Here is a 21,495-nt window from a genome sequence, read left to right on the forward strand (position 1 = left end):
GTCTGCCATTTACTCAGCAAGCCCTTCCCATCTCAGTTCCCAATGATGTGCCAGACTTAGAGGCCAACCAAGCAGGCCCATTTGGCACCAAAAAGTGACCCCTCCAGCGATTCTCGACGGGCGTCCCTGAGATGTTGGATCACGTGTCTCATCTCTGCATTCCAGTCTCTGACTTGGCACCAAAATAGTGTCAGAGGGATGAGAGTGGTGGGGAGACGACAGGGAAGCAAGGGCCGGGGAAAGGAGAGGGAGGCACTGAACATGTCACTCAGAAAAACCCCTAAGCCTGATCCTCACCCGGACCCAATCTAACGTAACTTGCTGAGCAGCAGGGGGCACCAGGAAATCCCCAGCCCCGCCACACCCACTGGGTTTCCACGACAGACCCCGTCGTCCACTCCTCTGCACCAGGCAAGCATCCTCACATTTCAGCCATTTGCCATTTATGTATTTAAAACGATTCAAAGAACAACTGCTTTAAGGAAGATTGAACCTAATGCAGGACAATTACTGTAAATGGCGCCCAGCGTGTCATATCTCCCATTACGAAATTGGCCCAAAGTGCAGACAGAAATAATGTGGGTTTGGTCAAACCCTTTTTTTTTTAGTTTCTGGGCTCATTTCTGCTGAGAAAATGAAGAGTGTCACTGCTTACAATACTAGCTGATGTGGTGCCGGCCATACACGTTTTTGTTTACACACAGAATCTATTAACATGTCCAGCTATTATTGTGGTGATGAATAGCGGTGATCCAAAAGAACGCAAAATGGATTGCAGACAAGGATCAGAGTAATGACTTAGTAGTTTTCATTCTTTGCAGAACAAAGATTAGTTAGGTGCGGGTCCTGGGCCACTTCTGGCTAAGTATCCACCCCCACTCAATCTCTCAGGCCTGTTTAAGCCTCAGCCTTCTTTGTCCTTGGGAGAGCAGACAGGTGGGGGGGTCCTCAGGCCACCTCGGCCCACCACCACCCTGCTCTCTTGGGCTGGTAAGAGGGGAGGGAATATCCTCTCTCCTGTTCCTTCACGATCCTTCTGGGCACTTTTCCTCTACCCTGGCCATTGCCGCCATCTCTTCCTTAGCTCAGCCTCCCTCTCCTCCGGTTCCCTGAGCCAGGCTCCATGCATGCCATCTGATCACACCCCAGACAGACTCGGAGCCCAGGCGGCCAGGGCTCAGCTGCTGGCTGGAGGGGTCCAAGGGGGACAGGATATGCCACCTCACCTGAGGGGCAGTTCTCTTCAGCCCTCCCGGCTCTGCGTCCACCTGGCATCAGTTCCAGAAGGACGGGGGAGGTGGGCCAACCTGGGGAAGCAGAGCCCCCGCGGATGTGTGCAGGCCAGGGCCCCTGGCGAGAGGGGCGTCTGCACACTTCCCCACACGGGATTCAAAAGAAAAAGTTGGGCCCATAAAATGGACTAAAACTGCGTTTCCTCCACGTTGAGAACAGAGCTGTGCTCCCCGGTCCTCAAGGCTGGGCTGACCTGGCCGGGCAAAGAGGAGTGCTCAGAACATGCCAGCTGGGGGGACATGGGGACAGACAGATGGTGGAGGGCAGGGTGGGCCCTCAGCCATGGTGACAGTGAGCTGGGGGCAGGGGACACCTTGTCACATCAAGGGAGGAAGTGACAGGCTGCAGCCCGTCTCTGCAGGGCAAGCCTGGTGCAGGATGGGGGCTATGAATGCTCCCAGCAGCAGGGAGGGAGGCGGCGCACAAGGGGTTCTGGAACGTGGGGGGCGGGGGTAGAACTCTCAGTCACTGAAGAAGCTGCCAGAATCCGAAAAGGCTGCCTGAATTCCTGGTTGACCTCACGGGGCTGGGGGAAGCCTGGCTGGGACCAGGGTCCCTGTGCAGGGAGGGGTCCCCAAGGCCCTGGCTTGGCTGTACTCTGGAGAGGAGATGAACCACAGGCTCCTGGTGGGGGTGGGGCAGGGCAGACAGGTCGTACGGGAGGATGGCACCCACACAGGTCTGCCAGGCCCACATCCTCTCTCCCTACTTGCGTGCGGTCAGCTGCCTGGTTAACAGTGAATCTTCCCCCAAGACACCTCCTGAGTTCCCTCCACAACCACAGCCACTGCCTTCCTGCTTGGGGGCCTCCCCGCTGTCCCCACAGAGGCTCAGTGTTCAGCTACAGGGTCCCCTTCTTCCTCCAGCAGCCCCGGCCTTTGCTGACTAATGACGGCCACAGCAGGGCTCAGCGTCTGCTGTGCAGGGGACCAGGAAGTGGCCATGGTAATCCAAGGGACAGGTCGGGCGGGGATACCCGGGTGTACCCTGATTACCACCTCGGTTCTCGCCTGCCTGCGCTGGGAGAGGGCACTGCAGACCCTCCCGGACCCTCCGCTTCTGCTCAGCCTGCAGCCTGCCGTCCGCAGCAGCCCTGCCCTGGCCACGCAAGGCCACGGGCTCCACAGCCCACCGGGGCTCACGAAGGCAGCTCTGTCTCACTCCCAGATGAGTCCTCCCCGACCACACACAGGACAGAAGGCTCCCGGGCCCTGCCGACTGGCCCTGCCCAGCCTGGGGTCTTACTCCTGGTGACACCCTGGTCCCTCTCAACGCCTAAGCCAGGCTTTCTGGGGTGCTGGCCCAGAGGACCTGAGAGGACCCTCTTCCCTTGACTGTGCCCTGATCAATTCATCGGGGCCATCACCCTCCTCAGAAACCATGCCAGATGATGATCCTGCCGTGTGGCTCCTGGAGGGCTGAGGCCATGCCTGCTCTGTGGTCCCTGAGAAGCACTGGAGCTCTCCAGTGGCACCTGCAGTGCCCGACAGAGAACAGGGCCTGATGAATACGTGGGCAATGGGTCCGGCTGAGGCAGTGCTGGCTTAGCCACAGCTCTCCAACATTCCCACGCTAGATCCTCAGGGCATTTGTGCTTGTTTTCCTAGAAAAATCCTCACATTTTTCCCTCCCTGAATGTCTGCATATTTGGAATTCATTTGCAAACTCCTGCTACGGACATCACTGGGTGCTTCTTCATTGCCCTCTCCCTGGGAGACCCCCCTTGTCTCCTGACCCCTTCCCCTCATCTTCACAAGTACAGGTGCATGCAGGGCTTCTTCTGGGATGGCCAGGGCTGGAGCTTGCTTTCCCTGCACCCTTGATGGCCCATTCCAGCGGTGACGGAGTTCCAGGTCAGGAGTCACAGCCTGCGCGCTGCAAGACCTGGCACCACCATTTCCCGGCTTCAGCGATCTGCTGAGAATCTAGTGACACTCTGCTATGGATGTCTTTGTCCATGACCTAGTTTTTCCCTCTAAGTTTTGGGGATGTTTTTCATCTCCTGTGGCCTGAAATTTCATGCTGGCATGCTTTAGGATGCGACTGTGTTCATTCATTTTCTGGTCTTGGTGAGTACTCTCACAGAGGAAACCAGCATCTCAGTTCTGGAGAGGTTTTTCAAAAGCATTTCTTTGATAATTTCTTCTTCATTTTCCTCTGTTTCAGGTGGTTATATCGTTCAGAACTCCTGAATCAATCTTCTGATTCTCTATTGTTTTCCTTTCCTAGTTCCCATTTCTTTTAGAAAATTCTACTCTCTGCTTTCTGAGAGATGGCCAGTTTTACGTCCCCAACATTCTACTGGATTTGTAACACATTCTGCTGTTACACACACACAGGCACACAGTATCTATAGGCATATCGCATGTACATGTATGCACACATCTGTGCCATCTATTCATGTGCATATGTGTACAATTCCCCAAAGCGTTCTCCAGGCTCTTTTTAAAATATTTAAGTTCTGGGACACATGTGCAGAACGTGCAGGTTTGTTACACAGGTACACATACGCCATGGAGGTTTGCTGCACCTATCAACCCATCATCTAGGTTTTAAGCCCCACATGCATTAGGTATTTGTCCTAATGCTCTCCATCCCCTTGCCCTGCACCTTCCAACAGGCCCCAGTGTGTGATGTTCCCCTTCCTGTGTCCATGTGTTCTCATTGTTCAACTCCCACTTATGAGTGAGAACACGCGCTGTTTGGTTTTCTGTTCCTGTGTTAGTCTGCTGAGGATGATGGTTTCCAGCTTCATCCATGTCCCTGAAAAGGGCATGAACTCATTCTTTTTTATGGCTGCATAGTATTCCATGATGTGTATGTGCCACATTTTCTTTATCCAGTCTATCATTGATGGGCATTTGGGTTGGTTTCAAGTCTTTGCTATTGTAAATAGTGCTGCAATATACATATGTGTGGATCCTAAGCAAAAAGAACAAAGCTGGAGGCATCATGTTACCTGACTTCAAACTATACTACAAAGCTAAAGTAACCAAAACAGCATGGTACTGGTACCAAAACAGATATATAGGCCAATGAAACAGAACAGAGGCCTCAGAAATAACACTACACATCTACAATCATCTGATCTTTGACAAACCTGACAAAACAAGCAATGGGGAAAGGATTCCCTGTTTTATAAATGGTGCTGGGAAAACTGGCTAGCCATATGCAGAAAACTGAAACTGGACCCCTTCCTTGCACCTTATACAACAATTAACCCAAGATGGATTAAAGACTTAAATGTAAAATCTCCAGGCTTCTTGACGCTCCTTTAATGAGCTCCCCATCCCACTTCTCTACTGCCAGGCCACCAATAGTATCCAGACTCACTGTCCAAACTCAGGGGTGACATCTGTGGGTGGGGCGGGCTTTCTGGCCAGGCTCACCTCTGTCTCATGAGGTGCCTGGGCCTGGCCAGCAGGCGCCACTCCTCACCCAGTCCCAGGCTCCCCTCTTCTCTCCAGCAGGACAGGCTTGGGGTAGTGACACCTGCAGGGCTCAGGGGTCAGAGCCAGTGTTCTAGTCTGTGCATGGGGTCACAACCACACCCTTCCACTGGTCAAGCACATCCCTAAGGTTGAGCCAGGGAGGGGAAGCAGAGCACTCATGAGGAGGAAGACAGAGGCCCCGGACTCCTCACCTCCCTGCTCCCACCAGCCTCCTTGCCTCCCCGCCCCCTCCTGTGTCTGGATGCATGTCCGCTGTCTCTGAGGCTGAGTTGTGGTTTAGCTGGTGTGCTGGCCCTTCCTCTGCTGCCTCGATGACTCCTGTGGCCTCTATGTTCCTCGCTCCTCTTCCTTTGGCTTCTTCTGGTTTTGTTTCTCTCCCAAAGAGTGACCTTTGCTTTCCACCATGTTTAGCGGCACAGCGATGATAAACAGCCGGCTGGTGGGAGGTGGGCTTCACAGGGGCGCCCTCTGGCCCCCGACTCATGGCACCCATGGGTTCTGATCTGGGCTTGGTGAGTTCAGTGGATGGAATGGGGGGCCCCCGAAGTTCATGTCTGCTAGGGAACCTCAGGATCTGACTTGATTTGGAAATAGGTTCTTTCCAGATATTATTAGTGAAAGATATTTAGATGAAATCATCCTAGATTTAGAATGGACTCTAAAGCCAATGGTGGAGTGTTTATAAGAGAAGGGAGAAGGAAATTTGGCAAACAGAGCAGGCCCCATGAAGACGGACACAGGGAATGGAGTACTGTGGCCATGAGCCAAGGAACACCTGGGGTCACCAGAGGCTGTGAGAGGCAAGAGAGGGGCCTCCCCGAGAGCCTCCCAAGATAGCAGGGCCCTGACCACTCGATCTTGGACCTTCTGGCCTTCAGGACCATGAGATAATATGTTTCTGCTATTTCCAGCCACTCAGAATGTGGTCACTGGTTATGGCGGCCTCAGGGCACACGCAGGAAGTGTATCTAGAAAGAAGCCTCCCATTTCTTGACTGAGCCCTCAGCGAGCTGAGTGGGGATCTCATCTCAGAACGTCGATTTTCACCTCATCTCCTGGTTTCCAGAAGTTCCTGCCACGCTGGGCTGTGTTCCCACTGTAGGGTCCAGAGCCGCTCAGGTCTCTCCCTCTCCAGCATGAGCCTCTGTGAGTCTAGTCTTCTTTGGGTTCCACAGGCAGCTGAGGCCCAGGTGTGTGGGTGGGGAGGACCAGGAGTCTCTTACGCAGCCTTTCAACTGGGCCCATCTCCACAGCGCTGGGAGGAGGCCGCCAGCACTGCCCTGCGTCAGAGTGGAGGCAGAGCCCGCACACTGCTCCCTGGGGCTCAGCTCTCCTTGTCAGCTCCGTCCACCCGCTCCCATCTTTCCAGACCTGTCTTGCTGAGTTTGTACTCCAAGCAGGAGGCCATTTTCCCCCTTTCGTGTACCTGTCATCTTAGGGGGTTCCATGAAGGAAGTGTGAGCATCTCGTCCTCTTTAACGGGGACCCTGGTGCAAAAGCGTCTGCTGTTTCCTGTGGATGGCTCCTCCCAGAATCAGGGCTCAGTGTGCAGGCCATGGACACTCTGTCCTTCTGCCGGGCTGCCCTGGGCAAGGGCCCAGCACGGGAACACACTCCTGTGCCCCAGCCGCCTGGCGGATTGGTACAGACACGGGAGGGCTGGGCTGGGACCCGAGTGTTGACACCTCCCTCTTCACACTGGGGGTGCTCGGAGGCAGGGGTCCTAGCCTGTTCTTCGCACGGATCTGTGAGTGGGGCCACATTTGACACACATTAGGCTCTCAGAATCCGAGAATGAAGACACCTCACGGTTTGAGCTTGCTTCCGCACAGGTGCCTTTCCTGGGATGCGCCCCTCCTCCAGGCTCCGAGCTTGCAGGAAGCTCAGGGGCAAGGGCCTCGGTGGCCTAGACAAGGCAAGCCATCCACTGGGACAGGGGCCGTCCAGCCAGAAGGCTCCTCCCCGTAGCAAGCTGGCTCCTAAATCCCAAACAAGGCCGCCATAGACAATGCTTAGCACTGCTGGGGGTGCTAACAGGAGAGCTCTCCAACCACGAGAACAGAACCTTTTCCAGAGGGGTGTGTAGGTGACCTGAATCATCGATCGGTGGTGAGACTGACCTCCAGAACTCGCCGACAGGCTGACAGCACAAGCTGCCCAGCCCAAGTCAGCAGCAGTTTACGGCCAGATGAGAGAAGAGACAGCATTCTGGCAGGCTGCTGGCCGGGCCGCCAGGCCCCAAGGAGACCTCAGTGTCCTCCTGTCCATGTCCAACGGAGGCCCTGGAATGGCCCGACTACACCACACTCCTGGGATGCCTGGCCAGGGTAGAATTTAGACATCCAAGCCCCCACCAGATCAACGGCAGCTGCTGTCTGCACATCCTCCGAATCTCTCATGTTGGGGAAACGGGCTTTTAGCGTAATGAGTTTCCATGAAATACAAGTTCCCAAACAGAACCATACAGAAACCCCACTGAATTTTTTTCACCCCCACAACTGTGATTTCATGCAGCACAGAATTAGAAGGTGGTGCTCAATAGTGAATGTGCAAACAGGATTTCCATCTAGCTGGCTGAATCCGATTTAGGAGATGGCACAGCTCACTGACAAGTATCTTGCGATACATAAACACTCCAAAAATGTGGCTGAGCAAACACTGAGGAGAATATTTCCAAAAGCCAGTCGCTTGCGCGGTCCGCAGCCCCAGCCACGGAATATCTGTGGAGAGAAGACCTGCTCGTGGCCCGGTCTGCTCCCCTTGGCCCCACGAGCCCTTCTTGTCCCTCCTTCTCCAGCTCTGCGAGCCTGAGCCCAGCTCAAGGACAGAGGAAGCCAGAGCAGAGCAGGGGAATGGGAAGGAGGGCAGACAGCAGCTCTGGGCCTGTCCCCAGGGAGCAGGAGCCAGCATGGGGAGCCAAGAAGGGGCGCTGCTCACGCCTCAGGAGAATCTGCAACACCCACCCAGGGTCCCCTTGCCTGGGGCAAGTGGACGTCCACAGGGCAGAGCTGGCTGAGACGCAGTACCTGGAAAAGCACTGCAGCGGTCAGTTTCTCTCGAGTCCCCACAGGACGCGGATTTCCAGCCTTTCATAGCAACCTAGGAGAAAGGCTTCTCCCATGTGACCGTGTGTGCACAGGCACGGGCCTTGTCACTGGGCGCTCGTCCTCCTGACACAGATGCCCTCTCACATTTTCATTCTATTCCTTCCTCCTTTTAAATGCTGGTCATGACCTATTAAATTAATTTCACAACCCACTAACGGGGTGACGACCTGCACTTTCAAAAGCAGTGATCTCCGGCCGGCGCGGTGGCTCACGCCTGTAATCCCAGCACTTTGGGAGGCCGAAGTGGATGGATCACCTGAGATCAGGAGTTCGAGACCAGCCTGGCCAACATGGTGAAACCCCGTTTGTACTAAAAATACAGACATTAGCTGGGTGTGGTGGTGGGCGTCTGTAATTCCAGCTACTCTGGAGGCTGAGGCAGGAGAATCACTTGAACTCAGGACGTGGAGGTTGCAGTGAGCCGAGATTGTGCCCTTGTGCTCCAGCCTGGGTGACAGGAGCGAAACTCCATCCCAAAAAAAGCAATGATCCTGGAAACAGAAGCATCAGCACGTGCCTGTGGTCCACACTCGGTTAATCCACGAATCCTGAATCCACGTGTCACACACAGAGGCGCAGGCACTGCCAGGGCACGGGGCAGCAGCACCCTTAGGCCCAGCACCGGTGCTAGGCGACCCACACTCTGGTGGGCCCACACAGACAAGTAAACAGCAACGGCCACACAGGAAGGGGTTGGGGAGTGACGGGGGCTCGGCACGGAAGGGGTTGGGGAGTGACGGGGGCTCGGCACGGAAGGGGTTGGGGAGTGACGGGGGCTCGGCACGATGTTGGCACGTAGCTGGGCAGGCTGGGAGCGGGTGGCTGCCTGCATCAGGGCTGGGCTGGAGGCGGGCTCTCATCCGAGAACGTGGCCATTAGGATGGAATTAGCAGCAACTCAGTATCCACTGCGTCTCTAAAAGCCAAGTTATGAGAACACCATCATCTCTCAGAAAACCAGTTTATGGTAAAGGGTGAAATCTCCTGTAGTGCTAATTTACCATCCATGAGAGAACTCAGATGCAATCGCACATCTGGGATTGTAGCTCCCAGTTCTATGGTGTTTGGTTCAAGAGCCCAACTAACCTTTTCAGAAAGCTTTGAACACAGGTCACCACAGGCCAGCGATTCTATTAGGAGCCGGCTCTCCTGTTGTTCCCAGACTTTTCCTGAGATACCTGGGAAGACGACAGGGCCCACCCCGGTCCCCTGGAGTGAGCACACGGTCACTCACCGAGATCCACCAGCCCAGGCACCCGTGGCCATGTAAACAAGGTGCCCCCGCCATGGCAACGTGAGGCAAAGGCTGAGAGACAGGTCCTCAAGCCCCCGACACACACTCTCCCCCAGGAAAGCAGAGCCATCCCCTCCACCTATGAGACCTCACTCTCCAGAAGAATCAGGCTCCCTGAGAGTGACCAGCCCGGGAGGGGGCACCTGTCCTTCCCATGCTGGATGATGGAGTGTCCTGGTACAGTCAGACTCCCACCTGCCCATGTCCCTGATCCCTGCAGGTGCCCTTCCAGCTTCCACCAGCAGAGGCTTGGGGGGTCCCCTGCAAAGTGTCCTAACGATGGGAAGATCAGAGTATCTGAGTTTCCTGAGCTGAAAGCCACGCGGGGTCTCACACTGAGCCAGGTATGGCCTTTGCGTTGAGCAGACCAGGCAGAATCGATCCCACCTCCCTGGACTTCTGTCCCCCTGGCCACCAGTGGTCACTCCAGCTCGCCCAGCTGCAGTATTCAAGCATGTGAAACTGAGCTCCCAGGCCTGCGAGGCCCAAGGGAAGGAGAGTCCGCAGCCATCTCCGCCAGGCTCTCTGAGCACACCAAGCACTGGACAGGTGCAGCTACTGTTCCCCAAGCCAGGAAGGCTCGAACCCCTCTGGAATATCCCGGGTGCCTGGTCAGCCTCTGTCTCAAATGCCCCAGAACAAAGGGGGGCTCACTGTCTCCCGTGGTGGGCCCTGTGGGCTTGGACTGAGCTGACACAGAGAGCACCTCGGTTCCCCGTCTCTGCACACACAGAGGCCGTGCTGGCCAGGCAGACCTGGACGGACGCGGGAGGCTGGTTGGGCGGCCCTCGTCTGGTTCTGGGGAAGGTGAAGGGGTCCCTGATGAGACTTCATGAGAATGACTCAGGCACTGAAGAACTAAACGGGAGGAGGAGAGAGGAGAAGACATGCATTCTGGGTGAATGCAGGAGGCAGGGAGGGCTGGGTCCAGGGTTTGGGCCAACAGTGAAGAAAGGAAGATACCATGAAGCTGTCTGACAAGGCGTTCTCCAGGCAGCCTGACAAGCTGGGGACAGGCCACATCTGTGTCCCTCACTTACCAGCATGCGCCCTGCGTGCGGGGGGCTTCACTGATCACTTTAATTAGCGTTGCCCTTATCGGGGCCAGAAGGTCTGCCACGGTGACCCTGGGCAGAAGTGGCTGCAGAGCTGCACTAGGAGAAGCCTTCATGCGATCTGAAGACTCCGATGCAGCCCGGTGGGCGAAGGGCATCCCTCCAGGGGGATGCAAATGCTCTGAAGCAGGTAGAGGGGTGGTGGCACAGCACTGTGTGTCCAATGCCACTGAGCTGCTCGCTTTAAAATGGACTTTATGTTATGTGAATTTCACCACAATAAATTACCAAAAACCAAAACGTGACGATGCCAGCAGCCTCCAAGTAAGGACCCAATCCTGTTCCTGCCAAGCACTTCGATGCCTCCGGAAGGGCTGGGCCGGTTCCAGCCCTGTCACTGGCTCAGCAGGGCTGCCCGCGTCGAAGTGACGACACCTTTATCCACCGTCAGCTCTCACGGGGTCTGTGGACTCCCTGACTTCCCACCCCGGTGAACTGAGCAATCAACTCACAGAGGTGCATCCGAGTTCGCTCCTGAAGGGGTGCGGCCTGAACGCTTGGCCTGGGCGCCTCGTGGGCCTCGAATCACAAGGAGGAGGGGCTCATCAAAGCGTGACTGGGAAGTGATGGGTCACTGGCAGCTGGGACCCAGAGTGGCTCTCACACCCATCCCTCCAAAATTCGGGGCGAGGTGGCTGCTTATGTTGAAGCTTCTACGAAGGATGTGAAAGGCTGCGCCTGACCGGGGTCCACAGGCGGATGGAATGCACCTGCTGTTTGTGTTGCTGGAGATTCGGGGAGGTAGCGCAGGCCTGGGAACCCCAACGAGCAGGGACAGAGGAGGGCCTAGGCCTCCTCTGCAGGCAGGTAGCAGTAGGAAATGGTAGAGCACTGTGCATTTCACGGGTGCAGGACGGAATCATCTGCTTCTGCACTGAATGCCAGATAAACAAACCCTGACCAGGCAAGCCCAGGACCTCAGCTTAGACCAACCCACACCCCTCATCTCCTGTCCTGTCTGCATGCCTCAGGGTGGCACCGGTGCCCGGCCTCACACTCCTCCTGCAGGCCCACATTCCAGGCAGGCACTCCCAGGGAGCCCTGGGCCGCCAGCAAGGCTGAGTCTGCATGAACTTCCACAAATGCAAGAGGCCCCTGAGAAACCCATGGGGGGACTGGCGTGCTGCCTTGCCCATCTCACTGACATCCTGGCTGCAGCAGAAAGCTGTACGACTCCCAGAAGACGACCCTGACAGCCTCGAATTGTGTTAGAACCCCAGGGATCTGTGGTTCTCCTTGGAGCAACTCCACCAAATCGGCCTCTTGAACCGAGTGCCGGAACAGCCCAGCCAAGCCCTCGCTTGGAGGCCGCTCAGGCAGCAAGAGGAAGGATTTCCCTGCAGCCCAGTGTGAGGGGCTGCAGCCCCCTCTCTCCGTGCAATCCTTGGAGGGGCCACGGATGCCAGGGGCTTTCCGGATCCTTCTGCCCAGCCACAGATCTCCCTGACTTAACATTCTCAGAGCACGGAGCCCAGATCCATGTTAGGGAAACCCTCACCCACTCATGTCCTCAGCTTCCAATGCCAACTTCAAAGCAGGAGGAGCCAGGATAAGGGGGTACCACTCGCCAGTGAGAAGTCGAGGCCACCCCACACATGAATGGCCCAAACCCCATGCACGTGGGCTCCCCTCCTCTGCCCGCCTCCTCTGCCCCTCTGCAGGGGAAACTGCCTCAGAATCTGTGGCATGCCTGGAGGAGCTGCCTTCGGAAAAGGCCCAGGGCCACCCCGCGCTCCCCAAGCTTCTGCCCTTGGGAAGAGCAGCTCTAGAGACCCAGGTCGGCTGTGGCTTCGGGAGGGCGGGGCGCGCTGCATGCCCCACTCAGTGGGACAAAGGGGAGCTGAAGGGCCCTCCGGGTCTCTGGTGTGAGCAGCCACTAGGCCAGGCCCAGGGACGGAAGGAGCACACCCGGACGGAACCCGCACCCGGCTCCGTCTCTGCAGAAGCTCCCTGTTCCCTGGGGGAGTTATCAGAAGTTCATCCTCAGGACGGGCGGACGCCTCCTCCAACCGGGAGTCACGGGCACATCAGTCCCGGAAACAAGATGGCTCTAACCAATGGATTTCGGGGCCTGGTCTGTGATCTGACTTCTGGGCTGACCAGCCTTGCAGGTGATTCTTTATCCAGCTCTCAGCCCCCATGTACTCATGGACCCTCCGCCCCAGGACAGATGGTCAGGAATTCAGCCCCAGAGAGGGAGGTGGGGTCCTGCCTTCTCTGCACGAGGACAAGGTGAGCAGCTGCCACCCGTCCCCTCGGAGCCAGGGTGGCGTCGGAGGCCCGCACATGCCCCCTCCCCAGCACACACATGAGAAAGCCAAGGGCCACGTACCGTAGTGGTCTTTATCCTCCCGCCGGGCTGCGTGCACGTCCAGCCTGACCGGTTGATTAGCAAGTCGCAGCCTTCCCCCTCCAGACACGGAAGCATGTCACACCACTGCTTGGTCTTGATAATTCTTGCTGCGGGAGAAAAGAGGGAGGCGGTCAGCGTGCTGCTCTCGTGGATCGCGACGGTGTTGCTGAGGGGACCTGGGTCCTGACACTGGCTGGGAGGGCCCTCAGGCAATGCCCAGTATGGCTCCACCCGGGGACCCTCAGGCAGGGACACCGGGCCCAGGGGCTTCGCCAGCTTCCTGGTCTCCCAGTTTAGTGCTTGCTCCCCAAGTCCTGCTCAGCCATCGGCCAGTCGTGGAGCAGTAAGCAGTGACCGAGAGAGCTGGAGACACGTCCGTGGAGCAGAGCCGTGGCCCCTCCTGCAGCGTGGCTGCCTCACTCTCTCTCATCTGGAATCCACTAGAGAGCAGGGAAAGGCAGGAGGAGGGAGTTCCCAGTCAGGACGTCCTCAGATGTAGCGAGGGCGGGCCTGTGCACAGGGTGGGAACCAAGGGGGTCCAGACTTGGAGTCAGAGTGTGAGGCCAGGCAGGAGGTGGGGAGTCGATGCCCCATCCTTGACTGGAGGATTTTACAGCAGCCCCTGGCCCCCATCTGCAGACGCCCGGCGGACCCCTGGGGCTGGCCCAGCAGCAGCCATGTCAAGGCTCCAAGGTGAAAGGATGTGACCAGCCATGACAAAGCTCCAAGAGAAAAGGATGAGTCTTGTCATGACCCTGGACAGGGCAGGGGGCAGGGGAGGGCCCGGCGGATGGGGGCACTGGCCCCCCACCAGCACAAGGACTCTGAAGCCCACATCAACTCCTTCCATGCCACAGAGAATTGCATTTTCTCTCTTCCCTGGAAAGCCACCCCATTTTGTGGCTGTAGGGTTAGGCAGACTGGAGATTACTCTCTACCAGAAAGCCTGAGAAACAAGGACTTCACGGCAGAGTAAAAGCTGATATTGTATTAACATAACCTTCGCTGCAGGAATCTCAAAAGAACGATTAGTCATTTCTCAAACTGGGGAAAAACAGGTCCTTCCTAATGCACACGTAATTACTTTTATATAAACTGGATCTACAAACAGGGGTTGCCATCCTGCTGAAAAACATAGGCATGCAGATCAGACACCAAACACCTGCCAGGCAGTATTTTGGTTCAAGGTTAAGTTATAAACATGTACCTTTATAAACACAGGATTCTACACCAACCTTAACCCCATGGCTGGAGATCAGGGAGAACTTTGCAACTTACACGAAAAAGAAGTTTGAAAGTTTGGGTCCAAGGCTCTAGGAGAATGGATGAAGCTGTCACATATTCCCACTGCACTCGCTGGTGAACGCCATGCACCCCACGCTACGTGCAAGGTGGTTGGACTGCACGTGACTTGCTTCGTGCCAGTGCTGGGAGAGCCAGGGTTGGCCTTCTCCGCCCCTTCCTCACCCACTCACAGTTCCTGGGGCTCCTCACTGTTCTGAGCAGAGGCTTGGAACTCATCTTGTTGGATGCGGGCAATTTACCTATGAAGCCCCTTCCTGCTTTCCTTTTGGGTCCCTCCTTCCTGGGCTCAGTGTTTGATGGGTCCAGTGGCCCCAGGATGCAGAGAATCCAGGGTCTGGGCTGCCTCAGCTGCCAGCCTTGCAGAGCGGGGAAGGATTCTCTGTCACCCACACCAGGCCCAGCCTGCACAGACACCCAGGCCCAGGGCAAGACTGGCCCCCATGGCCCCCAGCCCCCACCTCCTGTCTGAAGCCCCAGTCCCTCTCACGACGCTCCAGAACTCTTGACTTCCCCCTCTCCTGAGTTTTCTCTTCCACGTCACCTCTTTTCCTTGTTTTAAATAAAGCACAGGACCCTCAATTTGCATAAACCAGAACTGCAGTTCCCCAGGATACTTGTTTACTTGAAAACTTGAAAAAGTTTCGGAGATTCCTCACCACAGGAGGGAAATGACTACTATCTAAACAGTTCTGCAAATGCACATGTGTGCACGCATGTGTGCTAACACACGGTCCTCCCGACACGCGGCCGGCTGGCTTCATGGCTATGCAAACAGACGGCTGCGCACGGCCCCAGGTGCAGGAGGGCCACTGCTTGGACAATGCTCTGCAGTTCCCATGTCTTGAAATTCTGAATAATTTTTAACAAGGGCCCTGCATTTCATTTTGCACAGGGCCAGCCAATTATGCCTCTGGCCTGCAGGCAGTGGCTGTCCCTGTAGGAGCAGTGGGCAGCAGAGGACAGGGTCCTGAGGGACAGCTCACTCCTCAACCCACGGGGGCGCGGGCCCTGGGGTCATCGCAGGGGAGGCAGGTCTGGGAGGTCTGGAATCTGTCATGTGTCTTCCCAGGGCCTCTTTTCTTGTCTGTTCCTTATTCCTGCAGAAAGCCGCCAGCAGCTGCATCTCCCATTCCGGATGCATCGTTTTGGGTGACAGTAAATATGGTAGAAAAATCTCAGACACCCATGAACACGAACCTTAAACCCACGAGGAAGCTACAGGATGAAACACACACGCCCCAATAGCAGAAATCCCCTTGCAATGCCTGGGAAAAGAGCTGGACAAATTACAGTAAGCATTGTGTGTATGTGTGCGTGCGTGTGTGTGTGTGTCTGTGTTGATCTGGTACCAACACTGAAGGACATGAAAGGAAGAGGCTCCGGTGTGGCTTAAAAGAAATCCCCATGTGTGCTCCCATCCATCCCACACCACAGCACCCAGGGTGGCCTTCAGTGCGGTGTGGCTCCTGCTCTCATCCTGAGCTGAACGGCGCCTCAGAAACCCCCTGGGGTTCCCAGTGCCTGTCCTGTTCTGCCCTAACAGCTAGACTGGGCTGTCTCAGGTGAAGTGAGCCCTTCAACTGCAACAGGAAGACGTTTCCGCGTCTGCCCGGGCCAGGTTTGGCCCTCTCTGCAGCACAAGGCAGGACCTGGGCCATCAGGAGTGAGGCCGGCACAGACCAGAAAACCAGGGCAGTGTGGGTGGCATCTGAGGGCAGGTCCTGACCTGCCTGCAGGGCAGGCTGTGAGAGGGTGGACAGGAGGTGGCCTGGACTCAAATCCTTCACTGCCAAGCTCAGCTGGGACCTTGTACCCACCCTGAAGCTCGTGCTCTGGGCTGGGAAGTCCCAGGAGAAGGACGCTGAGGGTGGAGACAGCACGGGCAGAAGCACCCCCCCTGGCACAGGGCTCGGCTGGCTGGCACCCACAGGCTGTGTTGCTGGGGCCCTCTCGGTCAGGCTAGGATGGAACCACCGGAGCTCACTGGGACTGTGGGGCTGAGGACAGGGGAGGGATCTGGGGCCATGTGTCAGCCTTCAGTATCCGGGACACACGCATGCTCCAGTGCCAGGCCCCAGCCCACTGTCCCTCTACGGAGAGGACCCTCATCCCTGCCAGCCATGATGTGGTAACATGCACAGTGCCACTCAGGGTCAGAAAGAGAAGAAGGAAGGAGGGCAGGGCGCCTGGAGCCTTAGGCTGGTGAAGGGGGCTCCAGCCTCACCTATGCTGTAGCCATGATGCCTGGCCACACACCACACACATACGTACCCCCCAGACACACGTACACATCACCCACATGTATACACCACACACCACACGCAGAGACATGCAGGCACGCACACAGGCACACACATGCCCATGTAAACGCATGTTCGCAAACACGTATCTACAGGCGCAGCACACACATGCACACATATGTGCAAGCACAGAGATATGTATCCTCACATACACCCACATGTGCACTCTCATGTAAACACGCATGTACATGCATGCAGGTCACTTTGTGGGCTTGCCTGCTCTCAGCATTTGCAGAACAAAGGGACAAGCAGGCAGCAGGCCTGCCCCATTCCTGGGCCTGGCCCTCCCGAGGGCACCAGCGGGCCGGCCCTGAGCACACAACACCTTTTGTTTGCCGGCAGGAGCTGGGCTCACCCACCCCAGCCCACTTCCTGCTGGAGGCGGCCAGAGGCACAGTGCCGGGCCACCATGTCCTGGGGACAAAGGGTCCTTTCAAGCACACATTTCACAACTCCCTTTCACCCGGGCACGGGTGAGGAGGCCTCTCCTCTGGTCCCAATGTTGCAATAGCTCTCAGGGAGGGGAAGGGGCGTCCGTGGGGTTGACAGAGTTTCCCGAGATAGTGTGAGTGATGGTGACTGAAACCTGGGCTCTGGCAAACAAACGTCATTGCCCATCCACATGGGCTAACCTGGGGGGTCCTGAGCACACAACAGGTAAAGGGCATGGTGGGTAAAGGGCACAGGGTCTCATGCATGTTTATGTCCGCAGTGCCTGTCCCTGGGCCGGTAGGAGCAGGTGCTTAGGACGTGGCTGGAGAAGGGAGCCAGGGAGCCCCTGCCTAGGATGGAAAGGGGGCATAGGAGTGCAAATCAGAGGGGGTTTGTCCAGACTGGATCTAGAGTCTCACTGATCTCGAGCCTCTGTAGGACCCCACAGCCCCCGAGACCCAGCCCAGCCAGGCCCTGGGCCAGCAGTGCTCTTTCTCCAGCTGAAAACACTTCTCCAAGGTACCACTCAGCCCCATCTTCCATCCCACACCATGCTCTCCATCACACACACATACGCCATTCACACATGTAGACACAGGCACACACATATACACACCACACACAGCCACATGTCCACACACAAATGCACACACGCACATACACACAAGTCCACTGTGTGCCCTCTTGCAGACTCACTAACTACACATGTGTATCGTCCCTGGGGCCACCTGGCTCCCTGGCAATGAGTCCCCAGGTCTACGGGGGGCTTGGCTCCTTCCACCACTCCAGGTCCCCTCTGTGTGCACATTCAAGCTGCCTCCCCAGACAGAGGCCGGCGCCCGCTCCACGGTCCCCCACCCCCTGGGATGACGCAGCTGCTGCACCCAGACCCTTGCCAGTGGCAGGATAGAAACCTCGGGCTCCAGGAGGGCAGAGTGCAGAGTGCAGAGGACGCTGCCCAGTGCAGGCTGGGACTGGGTTTCAGGGGAGGGAGGGAGCCAGGGCAGGGCAGGAGCTGGGCCCTCCTTGAAGTCTCAGAGAGGAGCAGGCCTGGTGACCCTGCAAACAGCATGGGGAGGAAAGGGCTGAGATGTGGGTGGGGCCTGGCTGGCCACAGGACCTCAGCACAGCCTTGTTCAGGCTCCCAATCAGTTTGCTGAAAGTCCAACTTGCCAAAAACGGTTGGGCGACCCTTGAACGGAGTTGAAGTCAGAACAGCGTGGCTGTCTGGGTGACAGGAGCCAAGTCAAAGCGGACTTCAAAGATCCCGTCTACACAAAGGCCTGGGAGGAAAGTGCACCCCAGGAAAAGCAGGCAAGGGTCATGCTGACTCCCAGCGGGTGAGCAGGGTCCCAGGCGGGCGGCCCACAGCACCTGGGTGGACCAGTGCAGGGCACGGTGTGCCATGTCCTCAGTGTGGGGACACACCCCAGTGCCCCAGAGGAGAACCCCCCCGGGAGCTGCCACCCAGCTTCCTCTCATCACGCCTGCACCTACAGCTCTAGACACAGCTGGAGGACGCGGATGCAGGGTGGAGGGAGGGTGGACGGCCCCTCGAGGCCCGGCTGCAAAGGTCATCTCTGCAGACAGGGGCCTCTACCCTCTGCCCCCATGTCCTCTACTGGATGGAAGCAGCCAGTCCTGAGACACCCACTCGAGCCGTGTGCCGCCTGGGGCACCCACCGATGTGGGGCACATACACATCCATCGTACCAGGCCCTCGGGATGAAGGACTGCGGGCCTCCCACAGCTGGCAGTGCCTCTAGTCACAGCCAGAGGGCTCTGCCCATCCCCTCCTCCCCAGCCCGAACTTGGGGGACAAGAAGCAGACAACTAAGTGGGGTTCTCAGCCTGAAGTAGAGCTGGGCAGACGGCATGGGAGGAGCTGTAGGGTCAAAATCCAGCAGAGTGTGTCTGTTATGTGGGATCAGACGTTTGAATTTGTTTGCTATACGGGATCGAACATCTGAACTGCTGAAGTGGGACGGCTCTTGCTACTGCGTGTCCTGAGAACCTGAGATGATCTCGGAGCTGCCAGACAAGCTCTCTCATCCAGCCTGCGGACAGACGAACCCCGCCCCTGGAGTGCGTGCACACAGGTGCCCACAGGCAAACATGCACACCCACATGTACACTCGCATGTACCAAGAAGCAGGTCACAGCGGCACCCCCACCCAAAACCCACCTTCCCGAGGGAGAAGAAACCCAGGCCCATTTCCGCTCCCCTCCTTTCCTACCCAAGGGGCACCCCCAGACCCCAGTCTCCTTAAGACTGTGCTGGCTTTGGTCAAAGGGCTGCTGGTTCCCGAGACCGTCCTTTCATTGAATCAGTCAATGTCCCAGAACAAGTAACTCGTGCCCCAGACAGCTGCCCCTAGGAACACAGGAGGGGGCTGGGGACAGCAGAGGTCACCTTCCAGCTCCAGGGCAGGTGTGCAAGGAAAGGAGCTGGAAGCTAGCGGGTGGGGTGGGCGTCGGCCTATCCACAGACACTAGGCTGTGAGAGCCTCATCTCACCAGGGGCGGCGTACCCGGGTGTGACTAGAGCTCCCAGGGCAGAGCAGGCCGGCAGGGGCTGGGGGAGAGGAAAGGAGAATCTCGGACAGGGAGAAACCCGCTCGGAGAAGTGGAGAAGGACACATCTGTTCCTGCTGAGCACTGTCTGCTTTCTGGGAGCCAGGCCTTCCTCTCCCGCCTCGACAGCCTCTCTGGACCTCAGTCAGTGCTACTGTGACCCCAGGGCCCCGATGAGAGAGGGGCTGTGGCAGACACAGACCCTGGGACCCCGATGAGAGAGGGGCTGCGGCAGACACAGACCCCGGGACCCCAGTGAGAGGGGGGCTGCGGCAGACACAGACCCCGGGACCCCAGTGAGACAGGGGTTGCTGCAGACACAGACCCCAGCGTCCTGACGAGACAGGGGCTGCTGCAGACACAGCCCGGGGCGGGGGGATCTGAGGGCCACACTGTATTTGGTGGGAAACTTCTAAGAGCCTTCAACAAAAGAAACCTGTGACACAGGGACACAGTCCGCAGGAGGGGACGACTGTTTGTTGTAAAGTGATTTTGTATTCTGCCTTGTTAAAAAAAAAAAAAAAACAAAAACTGAAGCAGCTTACAAATGTCCATTTTTCTGGGGAGAATATGCCCTCTTTTGTGCAGGCCAAGATGCCCACAGGGGAGGGGCCTCTGGGATCTCCTTTCTTGCCCTGTCACCCGCTCCTGTTTCTAGAGGGTGCAGTGGCCTGGCAGGGGCACTCACAGGCCTTTCTTTGGGCAGGAGGTGCAGGGAGGTCACCCATGCTTGGGAAGGGTGAAGGGTAGTGGCCCCTGCTCCTTGGATCCACCTCGGATGGGGGGCTCGAGCTGGGTGTGACCACACAAGAGACCTCCCATGGCCCTCACCCCCCGACCCCAGCAGCACAGCACATGCCCCTGAGCAGCCCTCGGTGGCTGCCCAGCTGTGAGATGTAAGAGCTGGAGCTGCTCTCTGGGGGCACTGCGTCCCGAGGGAGGGAGAGCCCACCGGTGCCTCCTGCAGATGGTCAGTGTGGAGGCACCTCTGACCAGCACTGGGAGGTCCTGGGTCTATCTTTTCTCAGACTTAACACAACCATGGAGGCTGGGAGAACATTTAGCCTTGGCCCTGGCTGTCTTTTATGACATCAGGACTGCAAACCACAGGGAGACACGTGGTGCCTTCCAAGTCTTCTGTGGCCAATCAGAAGCATGCTTGCCTGGGGGATACAGCCTTGGGCCATCGCCTCCTGGGGACAGCGCTCAGTGGCCTAAGAATTCTGGCCACCCACCTTTTCTTCACAGGCTGTGTTTTCAATGGCAATGTCAGAGTGCAGGTACGTTCTGCGTGATCCGGAGGGACACTTATTTCCAAACGCCGTCCGGGGTGCCCACGTGTGTGAGGTGGGGGGTGCGTGTGTGTGTGTATGGTGTGTGCGTGTACCCATGTGCACGTTCATGCAGACATTCACATCCAGCAAAGGCCCAGCCACTCCCAATACCCCGTGTAAATTCCAACAGGAAGAAGAGGCACGAGCTCGCTGTGTCACTGGTGCAGGCGAGCTGCTCTCCGGGGCTGTAGGTGCTGCACCCAGGGCCACACTCTGCGTGCTTCCCGCCTTCCCTCTCCCCGTCTCAGAGCAGTTCATTAGGAGTAAGTGCAGCAGTAAATATGCAGTGAACATTTCTTCTGTTCGCAGTTGCTGCAATAATTGGATTATTCCCATTTAAAGCCCAGCTTACTCACGCTGCAAGGCAAAGCTTTTCTTCACCCGAAGGAGACATCTTAGGCGAGTTATCAGGAACCCGCTCAAAAAGTGCCTCCCAGGACAGCTCTGGGCTAAACACAAGGTGTGATGACAACAAACAGAGCCACGCGATTATTAAGACGCCTTCATGCGACACATCCTTCAGTATGTGAGAGCAGAGCTCACTGAACGGATCGCGGGGAAATGTATACACACGACAGGCGGGCCAGCAGGTAGATCTCTCCACCCTGGGGCTTGCTGCCAGTGCCCTGTCACCGAGAAGCATCTGCCCTGCAAAACCCGTGCTGCAACTTTAACTTTTATTGGTCTTGCCGTTTTGTTTGTGTTGACTTTGTAAATGGGCCTCAGTTCATTTGGTTTATTACAGTTTTACCACCTGGTGAGGGCTCCCAGCTTCGTGTGTGTTCATAGTCCTGCAACATTGTAATCAGAACAACGGAGGTCAACAGGAGAGTGGATCTTTCCCTTAAAAGGCATTGTCGGCCGGGCACGGTGGCTCACACCTGTAATCCCAGCACTTTGGGAGGCTGAGGCGGGTGGATCACGAGGTCAGGAGATC

At 57.0% G+C, this 21,495-nt stretch overlaps 1 protein-coding gene across 1 annotated transcript in view; it reads right to left on the reverse strand.

The window, feature by feature from the left end:
• FAM19A5 (family with sequence similarity 19 (chemokine (C-C motif)-like), member A5) overlaps nucleotides 1-21,495 on the reverse strand; it is a 129,554-nt gene that overhangs the window by 34,890 nt on the left and 73,169 nt on the right. The window contains exon 6 of the mRNA XM_011998233.1: nucleotides 12,593-12,720. Within this exon, the coding sequence (XP_011853623.1) occupies nucleotides 12,593-12,720 (128 nt within the window). The remainder of the gene's footprint in view (nucleotides 1-12,592; nucleotides 12,721-21,495) is intronic.

Source organism: Mandrillus leucophaeus, unplaced genomic scaffold (genome assembly GCF_000951045.1).
Source record: "Mandrillus leucophaeus isolate KB7577 unplaced genomic scaffold, Mleu.le_1.0 Scaffold562, whole genome shotgun sequence".
Lineage (NCBI taxonomy): Eukaryota > Metazoa > Chordata > Mammalia > Primates > Cercopithecidae > Mandrillus > Mandrillus leucophaeus.